Genomic DNA, 18,341 nt, shown 5'->3' on the forward strand with positions numbered 1-18,341 from the left:
AACATGATGCTAACACGGTCATTGCCCTCTTTCCACCTGACATTTCTGAAACTCTTTTGATCCTGGTATTTACAATCGTGATTATATATACAAAAAAAAACACTATAATTTTGCAATATGCAATTAAATTGCATTTGTTCATATATGCTTACTTCCAAGAAGCATTGAAATATTGCAGCTGACTTCAGTTTGGAGTACAGAAAACAATCAAATGCTTTTCTTAATTACCATACACAGCTTTGCTTTATTATTTGTAATCACTAATGTCATGTTAATAACTGTCAGTAATATTATACTAGCATTTGATTTGGCCCATTATATCTAAATACATTTCCATAAAGTTGCTTTGAATGAAATCATTTACTTTTGTTTATGTAAAGAAAATACATTGTTTCCACTTCCTATAGCTCATTTATTCATAGACATTCACACCACTCATGATGAATCGGTAGTGAAAATATGGGTTTCCTAGTAAAATGTCTCAAATTTAATCTGTGGTATACTGAACAATGCACTCCCCACCCCCAACCTCCACACCCATGTCTATGGATCATAACTGCTCTTGGAGTGGCATGCTACGAAATGCACTTCATAGAATTTTTTTAAAAAAAACTTCCATTGATTTTATTTAAATGTAATAAAATCAGTAAAACATGAATTCTTAGGATAACATACAGTTTGACAATGACTTTGGTAAATATCTGGAAGAGGCACTTAAATACACATAGTACATACAGCCATCAGGCTAAAAATTGTGCACTTCTAATGTACAGCCAGGAAATAGTCCTTGTTGAGACCTCCTATAGCCTTTACAGGACAACACTGACATCGTGTACCAATGTATAGTGGTAACTTGGTACTCATCATTAATTGGTTCCATGAGGCACTATAAGTACCAGAAATGATGAGTACCAAACATTTTTTTCCCATAAGAAATAATATAGTGAGTCACAAGGCAGCCAATACCAACAAGTTCTAGCTTATGTGTTGAGTACCAAACAAACGATAAGTACTGGGACAAAATGTTCGCATGAAAATGCATTGAGTACCAAATTCAATGAGTTTCAAAGCAGTCGAGCACCAAGGTACCACTATATAAAAACCCAAAATTTTTAAATACTGTAACTATTGCTCATTTTCCAAATGTTCCTTTTTCAGGAAGGTTGTTAACATGGTGGTGATGGATCAACCGTGGATCACCTTAAATGGCATGGTTTATCTGGATCCTTTTTAGGCCCAGCATCAGTTGCTTTCATTGAAGATCTCAGTTTGGACCTGGATAAAGGGTATTTTTATATCTCTCATTGCTTTTGATATCAATGACCACGGTAGTTTATTCAGTTACTTTACACAGTTTAACAATGAAGGTACTCCCTTGTAGTTCTGCTTCTTCCTCATTGAAAAGGCTAATTCCACTGGAATGAGGAGTGGTCAGCTCAATCGCCCCTCCTTTGCAGTTTCACAGGGATCAGTTCTACCTCTATTTGTCTTTAATATCTATACAAAGCTGCTGGACAAGATCATCTGACAATTTGGGGTATAGTTCCATCAATATGCAGATGATACTCAACTTTATATCACTATTCTGACCTGTAGGGGAAAAGCAGTTTATGTTCCTTCTTGGAGTTTAGATGGCCTCAGACTGGATGAGACAAAATAGCTGAGGTTTAAGCTAAACAAGACAGAAATAAACCTCTGGTCCTGGTGGACTGACCCAGATTCCATATTACAAGACAGAAATAGTTTGTTCCTTGAAGTTTTTTATCAATACTAATGTTATGTTTGGATAGGCAGGCACTATTCTTAAACAGCAGGTTTGTGATTTTGGCAGCCTTTTAATATATGGCTCTAGATAGTGCAACAAGTGAAATTTATCATTAGAAGGGCATTTCCTTTAGTTGCTGCATCCACTGAGGCTCATCTGGCATAAGAAGATCTCACCATGGTAACTCACAACCTTATTACCATTCAGACACCTGCACTTGCTGTATGCAGAGTTAACTTTAAAGACTATTTGTAAGCTACAGTTATTCCAGAATGCAATAGTCCATAGACTAATTGACACACACCATTAGATGTATATTATTATTTGCTAGTATTCTACATTGGCTATCAGTTAGCTTCCAGGTACAATTTAATGTGTTGGTTTTTACTGATAACTCGATTAATGGCTTAGTACTTGGGCACCTTGGAATATTAGATCAACTCTGGCTGAAGCAACTGATGCAGAAATCAAATTGCATTCTGAAATCTGCTGAAAACAGAACTGTTCTTTCTGGAGGGCAACCTAATTACACTAGTCTGTCTCTCTTTTAATTTTATTAGTTGTTTTATTCTTATTATTTTGGTATGATGCTATGCTAATTTTGTTCCTATGAGGGATGTTTCAAACTTTTTTCCCCTATATTACATTAACTGCTAAAAGTTGATTGCAGTAGGACATAGATGTAATAAACCAACAAGAAAGGTGGGAGTGCAGGTGGTCCTCCCTTAGCATCCACAATCGGGACTGGGAATTCCATTGCTAGACTTTGCAGTCACTAAGCAGAAAATCATTTTCCTCACTTCCCATTTGGTCACTAAGTGAAGCACTGAGTGATCAAAAGTTATGATTTTATTTCTGCATTCTCTATTTGAACTGCTTGTAGCAAGCCAGTTTCAAATGACACAAAGGTTGATGCTGTGACTGCACGACACCTGTATATGAATCCCATTATTGCCTAGTATCACACTGGAACAGTGAATTAAAAAAAAAAACCTTTGTTATCCACCATTGTCACAGCATAACCTCCAATATGGTTAAGAATAAGGCATCTATTAAATTCTGTGAAACCAGCTTCCAAGTATGGAGAAGCAGAAGGCCTCCTCCTACGAGACAAGTCTAAATTTGATCTAGTTTCTGAATACAAAGGGGGCGATGCTTGCTCATTCTAGATGCTGCAATACATTAAATTCACACCTCTAAATAAAAAAGACAATGTTTACCCAAGCATGTATATTTATTTAAAAGTTTGCAAAATTAAAGAGGGATGTGAAATCATATATCTAGGCAGTAAATAAAATAAAACTATAATAATTGCTCTTTTTTATCTTTTTTTACAAAAAAATAATTCAATCTTCTTTTAATCTATTGATGATTTTATTCCTATTTTGAGGTTGCATGAAAAATGAACATATCTAAGGTATAAAATATACAACATGTGACACACAAGCAACCTTTCATTGAGCTGCATTTAAGTGCATGTGATTATATAACTACTGAAATAAATTCAAATATTATTTGTGATACTGACTCCAAGACAACTATAGACAGAAAAGCACTGATGGATGTAGCAATAACTATTCTCTGTTTTCTACCTATTCATAATGACTCTGACACTGAAACTGTCACCATTATCATTAAAAGGGGATAGATGGCTCATCTAAATGCACATTCTCTACAAAAGCATATTTAGGATACTGGACTAACAATCAAGAAAATGTCTTTCAAAGGTTTATGAGCCAAATATCATACACATACATATATGCTGCTTCATTAGTTTTAGCACCAAAGAGGAATTATGTGCCAAGCAACTCTAACTCAGTGTAAGATACATAGGCAATGGTTTTCTTCGTGCTAAAATATTTAAATTCTTGAGCTGCAATCGTATATATTCTTGATTAAGAGTACGTCTAAAGACATGCAGTGAGAACAGCAAATCTGAAAACTTGCATAGAACTGAAATGTCCCCATGTGTTTAACATGTAAGATACAACTGCTTTGGCTATGGTAAACTAATTGAACTGAAGTCTTCAAGGAAAAACAAAGTCCAGTTGCCTTTTGAAAAAGCACCTTTGGGGGAATCATGACCTGGATGACTGAGAACCTCCATAGACATATTCTAAACTAAATTTAATGTTTGAATATTAGGTTCTTCATATTCCAAGAGCAAGAAAATCTTAGATGTATTTGGCACTGAGAAAAAACAAAATGGACTTATTTGGTATTGTATTACACAATCAAAAGCCAGTGAATGGAAAGAGCTGAGTCAACTGACTACTGAATGCATGAATCCAAATTAAAATTAAAAGTTCTCTGACACCAGGCCATTCCTTAAATGTGTCTAACAAAATGGAGCTCCTCATCTGCCTTGGTAACTGGTTCCAATGTTTTGCTGTTTTTACTTGTTTGTCAACTGTTCAAATATACGACATTTCCAAATATTCCTTCTTATCATTTATTATCATTGTTCCATATAATGGAGGCAGGGGCAGGATTAGACTGATGAAAGCAACTTTCCTGTGTTAGTCAAAACGTTGCACACATGTTCAAAAGAGACAACTTATAGCAAAAGGGACAGAACTTATCACATCACTGCTTTTGACATGTTGCTGCCCATATCCTGGCACTCTCACTAAGATCTTGCTATTCTTCTACAATATCTCTTCAAATATCTGAAAATAACTGTCACAGTCCTTCCACAACCATATTTTTTTTCATGGCTAAAAATATTTATTCCCTCAGTCTGTTCTCCAAACAGTTATTTTTCTATCTCTTGTTCATGATTGCCATCCTTATTTGTACCTGTCCATATTCTCTGAATCTTCCTTAAAGAATACTGCCAGGAACTATTCAATGTGTCAACACATCATGACCTAAGAACTGTACTTCTATGCTGAAATATAAAACTACCTTTCTCTTTTTAACAGCCTTATGAATGCTGCTAATATTCAACTGGTCAATATCTAAAGTTTCAAGATCCTTTTCACGTGTACATTTATCAAAGATTTTTATCTTTTTTTAATTCTTAAATGAATGACAGGAGTATGAAGTATGTTGGATTCAAAACAAAAAAAGTGTTTGGACTGCATAGGGATGCAAACATAGGGATGCAAACATAGCACCCGTCTGCAACTTTTTAAAGTAAGTTTATTTTTTAATTGTATTAAATTTATATGCTGTCCATCTCCTGTTAAGCTATTTACACAATCCTGAAAAGATACAATTGCTTTAGAAATTTTCAGAAAGATACTATGTGAAAAGTCATATGTACTTGCTTCAAACTATTATTTTGTATTTGAAGCTGAAGTAATCATCATCTTAATGAATAATCTAGCTCTACTGATTTATCTGTACTCTTTCAACATCATTTTGAATTTTTATTTTATCTTCTGGGTATCAAATTCTTTTTTTACTATCCATGAACTTGATGAGGATCTCCTCCAGCTGTTTATTCAAGTCATTCTGTTGTCCCACCCTTGCCTGGGATGCTAAAACCCAATTGAACACACCAAAGTGGAGATTTGTCACACAACTTTATTCTATGCAAAAGAAGGACATGGGGAGGTTTCCCTTAAATCCTGTGTAATATCTTTGTTTCCAGCAAAACCTTTTATAATCACAAACTATAAAACCCATAAACTTGATCACCATCAAGTTGTTCCCCTTTTCCCTTACATGCGTTTTCCCCCCTTTTCCTTACATGGCTAAAACTAGTGTTTACAAAAATAGATATTCATATTCATGTCCATAGATGAATCACATTTTCATAATACAACTATCACTTCAGCAGATTTTGCTTTTGTAGTATTTTACCAATACTTGCAAGCCTGTGGTTTCATTTCTCACTGCATGTCTTGTCCCAAAGTACATCTAGAAGTTACTCAAAGCAAGCTAGGCTTCTGGCCTTGAATAGTTTGGGGTCACTCTTCTGCTTAGCTAGCTATTTGTTACTTTTTCCTATGAGAGTACTTCTGCAAAACTATTTTATTGATTATATGTGTTAGCAAAGGTTATTGATTAATATCATACATTCTAGATTGTGAATTGTTTGTCATTTCTCCTTATCAGTTCATTAAAATGTTTACTGGCAAAGAACTGACTCCAGTGGAACTACAATTGACAATTAACTTGAACTTTAGAGACAGGAAATTTAAGATATATTTTATCAATTCAATATGAACAGTCTCAACTGCTTATTAGAAGAAGAAGATGATGAGAAGCTACTTTTTTTTCTTTCAAAGCACTAAGCCTCTTAGCCTTCCCTCCCTCCCAACTATTGATATTAATATGTGAGCTGTTTTTTAAGCATCTCTTGATACCTTTTCAGGAATTGACCTTTTAAAAATAAAATTGTAATTCAATAATAATAAATATTCATTTATAAGAAAACTGTCTAAAAGAGTAACCTAACTTACATTAACTAACACAACCCCCCCACACACACACACTTTGCTTGCTTAAAGTTGTCTGTATCAGACCACTCTGAAATATCTAATGCCTTGTGAATTACCATACCCATCACTGTCTATAAGTACGGTAGCAAAATAAAATTAGACTATTCAAGTTGATGGTCTCAATTTTCATTATGATCAGTGTATGATACTGCAAGGAAATTTTTCAGAGTAAGATGGGTGGTGTATAAATTTAATGAATAAAAAATAAATTAGGATATTGTAGGGGTACCATGTTCCACACAGAATATATTATTTAAGAATATTCTGAAGTCAAGATTTCAAGCTCAAAGGGAGAGAACCAATTTAAGGCTTTGATTCCAAGATGCTGCCCATCACTGAATTCTATACTACCTTCATCACAACCTCCCACCTATCTACCACTTTCAGTCCTACATTACATCATTTTAGGTGCCTGTGCAATTTTTAAATCCATATTTATGTATAAATTTTATTATTCTGAATTGTCTTACTTCTAAATAAGTGAAAGAAAAAACCTGCATCCTAAATTAGTTAAGGTCATATAACTTCTTTCTACTGTTTTAGCAGCAAAATGGTGGGAAGGGAATCCATTTACCTAGATAGTCTTTGATTTACAACAGTTCATTTAGTGACCATTTCAATTTACAATGGCACTGCAAATAGTGACTTATGACCATTTTTCACACTTGTGAAATTGTAGCATCCCCATGGTCACATGATTTATATTCGGATGCTTGACAATTGACTTACATTTATAATGGTAGCAGTGTCCCATGCTCATGTGATCACCTTTTGTAACCTTCTGACAAGCAAAGTCAATGGGGAAACTAGATTCACTTAACAACTGTGTTACTAATTTAACAACTGCAGTTATTCAGTTAAGAAATGTGATGAGAAAAGTCATAAAATGGGGCAAAACTCACTTAACAAATTTCTCACTTAGAAACATAAACTTTGGGTTCAATTGTAGTCATAAGTCTAGGCCTAGGACTACCTGTATTTTGGGAAAAATAGCATTCACAATTATTACACTTATTGCAAACAGTATAACTTAAATTATGTGTATTTCTTCTGTAGATAATCTATTACTTGTTAGTCTGAAAAGCATTCACATTTATCATAGAGATTCAAAGAAAATGAAAAGATGAATAGCAATAAAGCAGACGGGGAGGAAGAGGAGAAGGATTTAAGTCATAAAAATGCAGTGATAGGTCAATATATATGTTTTGTGTAAACATCTATTCATAGGCAGATTTGTATTTTTTATATATGAGTAACTTGTCTGATATTCCATTCCTTCCTCAGTCGTATTAATTTTCTTCTAAATGAGAACAACCATTCCTACCAAAGAGATTTCAGCTGATTACTTCCCTACAGTTACATTATTGTTTCCTATAATAATACTCAAGATCAGTAGACAAGTAATTCCAAGATATTGATGGTATATTCACAGCTTTATCCACTAAATACAGTTTTTTAATTATCAAGTATTTTAACATTATTGTGAATCAGTTTTTTTTTTTTTTTAGAAATATCATATCTACATTTTAGGATAACCTGACTACAATTGTAGAGCAGCAATACTTAGAAATGTAAATAACAGAAGGTTTTTCAGATTCAACACAATTATAACTATTCTTGCTTATTAAAAGCTAGTACCTTAAGAGAGGAACATATTGTAAAGAGGATTCTTTTTTCCCTTTTTAAAATATGCCATATTCTACTGCATTTCTAAAGTGCTACAGATGTATGCTTCACTTAATGTAAACAATGTATGTTTGTTTCAAGATATGAACATACAAAATGAAAGAAAAAACTGCATTCTAACCACTATATTTTTAATTGAGGTTTCTAGTCCATTTTGCTGTCATTTATTGTAGCAGAAATTATTAGATACTATGCTTTTTTAATGAAGTTTATTCATCCTCATTGTCCACAATATCCCATATTTACTTGCTTTAGTCTTTTATTTAGCATTCAAGAACAAAGCAATTATGTCTTGATTTGAAGTGCTATCTTATCACATTTCAGCCCATCCTTCCAATTTATCAAGATTATAGAGTACTTAATTGCATTTGGCATAAAGATCTGCAATCCTTTCCAAGCTTGTATTGTTTAACTACGTGATTAGCATATTCTTCACAGCAATGTCTAAGTCACTATTGAGTCATGTTATATAATAAATAGGCCACTTGTTATCTTCTTCATCTCAGACACTAGGGTCTCAATAACAATTAACTTGCCTTGTTATCATAATGTTTCATTTTGGCTTTTGTTATATTTCTCTATAAAAAGAGACTGACACAATAGCTTTCATTGTGAATTGGAGACACTTGATGTTTCTCTACTGCAGAATTGTAGGAAATGTGTCCTTAGCTTAAAAACAAGGAATAACCCAAATAAAACAAACACTTTTTCACTTAAAAAAACTTGCTAGGCTAAAACCACATATTTAAAAGTTTTGCATTATCTTCCTTTGTGTTTTTTTCTATTTTTTGTGAAGATATATAGACTCATGGCTATATAATTTATTGGAATATGATACAGTAACATGTCCTTCTTAGTACGGAGAGGTTTTGAATAAACTTAACATAAAAACTTTATTTTTTTTAAATTGCTCCTGGAAGGCATATAAACATAAAAGTAGATAAATAGGTACCATACCAGTGGGAAAACCTAGCAGTATTCCGTGTGAAAGCGGGAACTGGTGCCAGACCTGCCCAGATGCAAGGTGAGGTTGGAGCAAGAAAATCCGGATGACCCAACATCCCCCAAATTCTGGTAGCCGGCTGGTACAAAGCTAGTTCATCCCCAGTGGTGTACTATGGGTATCACACATGTTTGAACAAAATGAACTAGCAATCTTCGGCTGCCAGAACTATTTTGTGATAAAAAGCATTGTAGACTTCTCAGGCTATTTTATGCCACACACTTTTTAAAAAATGCTTTTGCAAAAGGTGCTCCCTCCCAACTAGCTACAAAATGTATTACATAGTTAAAAATAGACTTTATCCATATATACTCTTAAACATGAAAATCTAAGTACCTACTTAGATTAACAAATGTAATGCATTTCTGCACCAAGTGCAGATTTTTTTAAACGTTATTTAATAATACATGAAATTGTTAAGAAGAGTTTTATTGGAATTACCTGTTGTTGTTTTTGCTGCTATTGAGTTAGCATTTTACTGAAATTTGGTTTTTGTTATATTTAATGCAATTTTAAAAATAAAATTATGTTTTATTTTATTTCCTACAAAGTTGTGTTATATTTGCCTGTAAAATGATAATTACATAATTTCCAGTAACTTGTTTATGATATAAACATCTTTAGGTATGAAAGTAGGCAAGAAAATGGATTAATTTGATAAACAGATCCAACATTACATGCATGCTGATTATTGTACATTTAAAGTGATAAATGTACTATTCTATTTGGTAGACTTTGCAATGCAAGCCACAAGTTTTAGGTACACAGAAACTGTTAATGACAGTTTGTAGAAAATGCATATTGAGAGAAATAAATACAAAAAGTATAGTACACTTATAGTACACACATACATACATACTGGAAACAGAGATGGATACAGGTTAAACTGAAATTAAGATAGAAAAAGTTACCATGTAATATACGCACAGTTGTCCCTTTTTATCATTGTCTTCTGTGTGGTTGAAAAGTAATTAGAAGTGTCAATTGGTCCAGGGTGTGGTATATGTTGAAAACCATGCAAAAGGGGCTTGCAGAAATTATTGAATTAGTGCACAGACTGTTTCTGGTCACAATTTGGGAAGATGAGTGTTGCATTTAAATTTCTAAAAATCATAAAAACAAGAGTGCCTTAATTTGCCATATAAATCTATTGGAGAAGTTCTTCTCTGTATGCTAGGTTTAGTGGAGAGTAAATTGCAGGGACTTGGAACACTGCACATTCTTACCAATTTCTAGGATCTAGAACTCCCTAATTTAACTGTTATATTTTGCATGAGTGCTTGTTCTCTCTCTCTCTCTCTCTCTCTCTCTCTCTCTCTCTCTCTCTTTTCATATGTGTGTATGTGTACATAAGAATATTATTGGTAAATTATGAAGTTGGAAAAGGAATTAAAATTATCCACTCCAATATCCATCTTCATTTTATCCTTAACAATAAAGAACAGATCATCTTATCCTATGACTATTTGATTCCACTGCCAGGCTGTTCTTAACTGTGCAGAAAGTTCTGCCAAGATGCAACATAATTTACTAGAACTGTGTAGTGCTTCAGGTTCTAACAGTACACCATACAATGCAGGGATGCTCACAAAGTTTAGGTCATATCTTGCCTCTTTCTCCAAGATCTGTGACTGCCCTCACAGCTGCAGTGTGAATGCAGGAAACTGTACTGTTATTTACAGTAGTTTGTTTGCCACCAGGTGTTGTTTGCATTCATACACATGCTTTGAAGTATGTTTTTCCATTTGAATCTGAAGAACTGCCTTACAATCTACCTTCCTGTGCGTAGTGAACTAATGGTTTCAGAAATGAAAATATGCATTAATCTAGATATGCACAGTTCAGAACAAAATATTTTTGCCCTCTGTATAAAACTTCAGATAGCTGAAAAATGCTATAATGTTCATTTTACCTCTCCATTTTATTACTTTCTTTTCCTGTCTAAATAAATTCAGGAAAATAAATAATAAATAAATAAACCTTCACTCCCCAAAGAAACATATAAATATTGAAAGGATATATCAATAGGCGGGTCGATAACAGTAGTGGAGGAAAGATGTGCTTCATTTTTATTGCAAGTCACAGGAAGGACTTTTATTTACCCAAGGAACATGCCACTGAAAACAATATATTTGGACTGGGAAAATTGTTTTTCAATTTTTATAATTTTTTGGGACACAGCAGAAAAATCTGGAACATATCATGTTCAAGCCTTACACATTTGTTAGACAGATGGAAATATGGTAACTGTGTGAGAATCTTTTAAGGTGCTGATGTAGAAACTAGAAGACTTGAGTTCTAGTCTCACCTTAGGTATGAAAATAAATTGACTGGGTGACTTTGGACCACTTTCTCTCAGCCCAAATCACTCACAGAGTTGTTGTGAGGTATACAGATAGTCCTCGATTTACAATCACAATTGAGTCTAAAATTTCCGTTGTTAAGCATGTCAGTTGTTTTGCCCCATTTACAACCTTTCTAGTCACAGCTGTTAAGTGAATCACTGTAGTTAAGTTAATAATACAATTGTTATGTGAATCTGGCTTCCCCACTGACTCTGCTTGTCAGGTCACAAAAGGTGACCACATGACCCCGGGCCACTACAACCATCATAAATACATGTATCTGGATTTTGATCACATCACCATGATATTGCTGCAATGCTCATAACTGTGTAAAATAGTCATAACTCTTTTTTTTTCAGTTCCAGTTGTAACTTTGAATAATCACTAAACAAATGGTTGTAGGTCAAGGATTACCTGTATAGAAGGAGGAAGGAATATTTGTAAATTCCTCCTTGTATATCAAAAAAATTAAAACATTAAAAATGATAAATAATGGTAAATATGATATCTAACACTATTGGTTTATTCATGTTTTATTACATAATGCCACTTTAATTTTCTTTAAAAATGCTTTGGTTGCTAATTATGTTCTCCTTTCTACTTTGACACAGCTCATTTTGCTTACTTGTACATATATTTATGTCTACAATAGGTGGCAGCACTTGCCAACCATAACCAATTAAAAAAGCTAATCACAGTTACTGCTTGGATGGGAAATCATCAAGAAGTTCATGGCTAAACTAGGAAGCAACAAATAAAATATTCTGAGATGTTTAGCAAATCACTTTCCCACTGTTGCCAAGACGATCACATGGATGAGATTTATCAGAAGCTAAGTGAGATCTGAAAGGCCTTTTACCCTTTTTTCATGGTTTTTAAATTTTTACTTTAATACTTTTTTCATTTGTCTTAGTATCTTCTAAGGCAATCTCTTTCATATTTTTTCTGTTTCAATATGCTTGTGAAGTCCACATTCACTGCTTCTAATTTCCTAGATGATAATAGCATGAATTATCAAGGATTTGAGTTTGGTCATTACACAGAATTAGATGAAAGAATCAGATTACTAATTTAGTATTGCCTATTCTTATTGGACAAACTCTTCAAGCATTTCCCATTTTCTATTATTTGAACCTTAAAAAAGAAAATGAATTGGATATGGCCTTTCTGATTTAAAGTTTGCCCTCTAACCAGAATTAAATCACTCTATAATTATACTATGTAATATAATTATATATGATTTATTTTAAAAAATGAAGAAAAATTCAGATTAATCTTTGTTTTCAAAGCATTTTGAATTATATATCATAAATGTATTTATTCATTGTTTTTTCAAATGAAAATTGTATTTTTATTTATATCCAATGGATAGGAAGAAGTGAGCTTCTCAGACGTCTAGTGAAATTTTCTACTCTTCATACAATTCCTTCTACTGAAGACTGAAAGTACTTGAAACAAAGTCTTCTTAATTCAAAAAAGTTGTTTTGGTTCCATGGACCTTGGGATAGTAGTGTCAAAATTGAAGCAAAAATGTAAACAAACTGAAATATAGACATTGTTATGCAACATCCTAATAAGGAACTAAAAATAAAAGGACAATAGAAAGTGATTCTATATCTTCCATTCTTCACAAAGTTGAAAGGTCAAAAAAGTTGATGTTCAGAGGAACTGGTGGAATCAATCAATAGTGCTAACAATTAAATGCAGTATTTATGTAAGTTATTAAATGACCCATAAATATACAAATAATCATATTTTTTTATTTAAAGTTTCTGCTACTTTAGAACTTAGGAGATGATATTCTTATGACAAGAAGAATGGTAGAACCTAGCTAACTTGATTAATATTGGAAAATCTAAGTAGTTCAGTACTTGGAAGACCACCAATAATCAGAATTGTAACCTAAACCGGAAGATTAAAAAAAAATCCCAATGAAAGAAAATAGCAGTCCAAGTCCATTTGGTAAAGAAAACTATATGGATGTGTCCTTGTAGTCACTGGAAGTGGAGATTTATGTGAAGGTTTATACTTATGATAATATTCCAATAATATTCTTAATTGGTAAAAATGAAATAATACATTTCAATAACATAAATATAAATCTGAGACAGAAAATTTCCTCATGCATTAAAATAATCCTTGTAAACTTCTCTGGAAATAAGCACTGTTCATTTTCAGTTCCCTGTACAACCCAAACATTGCCCTAAGCTATTTGTATGTCTGTACAAGGTTTTTCTGACTGCCTCTGGTTGATGAGTTAATGTTACTTATTTTTTTTTATTTTGTCAGGTTTTATAGTGATTCTAACTAAATGATATTGAGTATATTATTTTTTGTTTATTACTGAAACATTCTGCTAAATTCTTTTCAGTGACTTTGCAATACAAAGCATTAAAATTACTGTATGCAATTATCATTTTATAAATTACATGGGTAATTTTTAAAAAATGCTTTTTCTTGATGGTTAATTAGAAAGACTTTTGAATGTTGTCAAGTTACATATGGTTGATTGTAATTAAGAAGTATGTTTCAGAATTTTATTATATATAATTTTGATTTTTTCCAATAGTTAAGAAGAAATTTATTTTAGAAATAATGATAGTCTTGCACTTTAGATTCAGTAAGTTCATTCTAAAAACAAAATTTTATTGTGGGTAAACTAGTGCCATAGATCAGTAAGAGTACCAGTAAGAAATGAATATAGGGTAAATATGAAATGAATGATGTCACTTCTGCAAGACCACATTACTTTCCTTTAAAATCATATGGAAAGTAGGACATCCTTGTACTATATCTGTTACTTCATTTGACTAAAAAAGGGTTGCTTTTTTGAATATGATCTTAAAAATATGCTTGCTGACTTATTTGTAAAAATATGCAAGTCTATTTAATGTGGGCAATTCTGAAATCAGCTCTTTAGACAGGCACCAAGTCATCAAATGTATACACAGATCAGCTGCTAATGTGACTTGTCTTACAATTTCAGTATATAGATAGCCCTTGTTTAATAACATGATAATAATAATAATAATAATAATAATAATAATAATAATAATAATAATAATAAACAGTTGGAAGAAATCTTGGAGGTCGTCTAGTCCAACCCTCTGCTCAGGCAGGAAACTCTATACCATTTCGGACAAATGGCTGTCCAGTCTCTTCTTAAAAACTTCCAGTGTTGGAGCATTAACAGCTTCTGGAGGCAGGTTGTTCCACTGATTAATTGTTCTAACTTTCTCAGACAGTTACTATTTACAGTTACAAAAAAATAACTTTACCACCAATCCATTGTCCCTCTTTACTTACTCCTGTATTAACAATCTCTCTCAAAAAAAGAAGCAGGTTGTATGAAAAAAAGGGGAGAAATCTGTTGCTCTTACAGGTGCTATTCTATCAGCAAAGTGATAACATCTGATAGAATTTCAAAATCATGACATAGAAGTTCTGTTTTGATACTGCAATATGCCTCCATGTGTATTTGTTTTAACATGCCCAGATACACAAAAAATCTATTCCATTTTTACTCAATTTGAAAACTCACATCATTTGTAATTTTTTCTAATCCTCTAAGGGACACTTGTTGAGAGGGCAACTATAGAAATCAAATCAAATCAATAAATAAATAAATACAATAGATTATATATGCTGAGGATTTTAAACTATTTTGAGCTGCAGTATTTTCTGAGTTGAGTTTAATTTAAAACATGAGCATTGCCTGGTGATTTTTTCTTTTTCAAATTGCAAATTGACTCAGCTTTTTCTGAAATGTATTTGCAAGTGTTGGATGAATACCATCTGGTGTAAGCAATTTGTTTTTATTTACTGCATCAATCTATTCCAAAGTTTTGTCACTTGACTTCTCAGATACATTTTTTAATCTGTCACAAACTTATAAAATGTATTATTCTGTCATATTAGTTACTTTGGAATTTAATTTAATTATGCATTTCTTAACTCAATTTTTTTCAGCATTAAAAAAACAATTCTAAATGAAATGTTCAATGTATATCTCAGTGCTAATCCAAATACCTTTTATTTATTTCTCCAATTCTTTAAATACTCCTAAAAACTAGTTGTAAACATTCATTTTTTGATAATAAGTAGCTATACATTTTTCACCTAAACATAATTTTGAGACCATTTTATTTTCTCCATTTATAGTATGTTACAAAGTTAATATTGCAATACTAAAATGTATTCTGCCTATAATCTGTAATTTTCTAAATATTTTCCATTTACCATGGTGGGATTAAAGCCATAGTTAAGTACTTTCAATAGTAGGCATTGAGAAGAGGACAAAGAAAGGTATTTGTATTTTATTCCATCACTGAAGCCAGAAAAAAACATCACTTTTAAAACTATTGATGTAAACATTTAGAAAGCTCTCTGTATTTTTAACTGGAAATTCTGAGACTGACTTCTTAGTGAAGCACAGAAATATTTCCTAATCAAATCCAAGCCTCAAACTTATACAGATCATGTACATCAAACAATTATCATTATTATTACCATCATCACCATTTTAAAGAAATAAATTCAGTAATTCCAAACCTTTTGGACAATTAAATGTTTATTAAATCAAATTAAATATATTTATCCCTTTCATTTCTTCCTCCTTTTTCTTAAAGAAGGAAATAACACATCGATTGATACTTCTTCGGTTTTATCAGTTCAATAGTAGGCTAATGTGCTGCCTACCCAACAGATTCTACCTTTTGAGACTTTTCTTATTTAGCCTTTTTATTTAATTCAAAATGTAAATTTTAATGTTTTCTTAATCCTTTTTTGTATAATCTGACCCAAGAGAATGCTAAACGATTATGCTATAGACATTATTAGACGTTCTGCTACAGTTATCATTTATAAAATCTTGCTGTTATCTTAAGCAAAATAAAAATAGTTTCTTTATTTATCTGTCTGTCATCTGTCTGCCTGCCTGCCTACCTACCTGCCTGCCTATCTGTTTTCTACCCTTTCTCCATAGTGTGCTACTAAGGCATTGATTTCATCTCTTAAAAATATATATTCTATAAAAATATCAGCTATATAATTTGTAGGTTTAGTACTGAGTGCAAGAATCAAAACCACCTTCCACCCCACAAATATATATGGGTTGCCATTAACTTGCAACACAGGGTTTATTTCAATTCATTAGGAAATTAAATGCTGAATTCTAATGAAAATAAAGGTTTTGCAAATTCAGATTCTAGCTTGTAATTTCTGAAGCAATTTGTAAACAGAATAAAAACAAAAGAAGAATATACGATAGATCTGAGTTTTGGTTGTGAATATTAGCATCCTGCTTCTAAAATAGTAGCTGTTGAATGGAATATGCTTGGGATGGATCTTGATGTGAGCAATAAGCTGTCAACTTCATCTATATACAAAATTTCAAATATACACCAGATAGTTGTTTAAGGGAATGTATGTTTTTTTTTAATATGAAGATCCAGTAACTTAGTATCTAAATCTTAACAGGAATGTAAAAATTGTCCATTCTCCCAACTATTCAATCTAAAAGAAAAACTATATTCCAAGATTGAATCCTTATTTTACAATGGGCTAATTTCAAGACAGAAATAAGGATGACTAAAAGAGATAAAAAGTACTCCAGTAGTAAATGTATTGTTTGAAATTGCTGATATCACCTCTGCTGTTCTTCAGACTTTAATTTCCTTTAAAAATCTTCCTGAAATATTAGTAGTAGTTGTGCTATTAAATCAATGTTTTGCTGATGAATGGTGCCTTCTACTGTTCCAATGACATATATTTTAATAATCACTGAATACAATGTAAAAAAGGGTTTCATAAACATAGCAATGTATCATCTTCATTCAACATATTTTACTTAGCTCATAATACAAAGCATATAAAGAAATAATTTTCCCAAGCTACACAGCATCTTCTGTGTTGCCTCCATAAACATTGCCATATGGATGAAGGCCATAAAAGTTCAGAAAATATCAAAATAGAAAATTCAAATTCATTGAAGTATGATCAAGGGAACAAAAAAAATAGTGTGATTCCCTGTAAAATATCCTCTAAACATTGCTCCATAGTACAAACAGTATGATGTTGAACAAATGTCAGTGAAGAGGCACCACAAACTGCTAGATAATATGCAGAAACTATGATGTTGCTAATTGTTTACTTAAGAGCCTATATAGTAGGGCAAAACTTCTAAAAAATAAGCTAAACTTTTTTTAAAAAAAAATCTTCTTCAACAGTGTCCTAGAAGTGGAAAGCTTAAAATGTCACAAATGGTTTTTTTTTTTTTTTTTTTAAATCAATGCTATATGGAGAGTAATTGAAGAGAGTGAAGACATTCAGAGGAATATTTTTTCTTCCTCCCAGGGTCTTTATCTATTCCTAGCAAGCATACTGGAAATGATGTTTTACTCCTACAAAAGGAACACTTTCTAGCATCCTTTTTGAACAGTACTTACTCAAATATGGTGGTTTGTAAGGCGCTCGTGTATTAGACAGCAGTCCATCCAGTTCCTTCCTCTCCAGGGTGCTGTGAAGGGCCTTCTCTTTGCCAAAGGTGGAGAAAGATCTCTCTGCCCCTGGCTGGGCTTCTGGTGCTTCAAATACTTCGGTGTCTGGAACAGAGTCCATTCCAGGTACATGAAGATTGCTGCGGTAATCCGCAGCCTGCCGTCCATCAGAAGGGACAAAAGAGGGCATCCAACATCGATCTGAGTGACCCAATGCTTTACATTCCTCTGTGCAATTAGAGAAGAGATCCATGCCTATAAGCAGGAGAGAGAAAAACTGCAGATATAACCTTTAGTGCCATCACCTGCTGAAAGCATGGTGATAAAAAAGATACTTTCTGTTCTATTATCATTATACCACTAAAGAATTTGGTTATTAAATCTTCAAAGAAGCTTTATTGTTCAAAAAAGAAAAAAAAATAAGAAGTGCAAGAATGTTCCACAACTGGCCAAATAATTGTAAGATGACAACTGGGATCACTGTTATTAAAAAAAATGGTCTTGTCACCTGCTTTGTCAAATCATCTATGGACAAGTCCCATTTTCTGAATGTGAAGGTGTCAGTTTAATGGCCATCAATAGACTAAATAGACT

At 32.5% G+C, this 18,341-nt stretch overlaps 1 protein-coding gene across 3 annotated transcripts in view; it reads right to left on the reverse strand.

The window, feature by feature from the left end:
• The window catches only part of PCDH10 (protocadherin 10), a 53,848-nt gene that overhangs the window by 17,297 nt on the left and 18,210 nt on the right, over positions 1-18,341 (reverse strand). For 2 of the 3 annotated variants that reach the window (XM_039327340.1, XM_039327341.1), the window contains exon 4: positions 17,697-18,002. In XM_039327340.1, coding sequence (XP_039183274.1) covers positions 17,697-18,002 — 306 coding nt within the window. Of the gene's footprint in view, positions 1-15,264; positions 18,003-18,341 lie in introns of those variants that run through there. The other variant, XM_039327339.1, reaches the window with a different exon arrangement.

The sequence above is a fragment of the Crotalus tigris genome, unplaced genomic scaffold (genome assembly GCF_016545835.1).
Source record: "Crotalus tigris isolate CLP2741 ecotype Arizona unplaced genomic scaffold, ASM1654583v1 scf7180000024359.8030256, whole genome shotgun sequence".
In the NCBI taxonomy this organism is placed as follows: domain Eukaryota; kingdom Metazoa; phylum Chordata; class Lepidosauria; order Squamata; family Viperidae; genus Crotalus; species Crotalus tigris.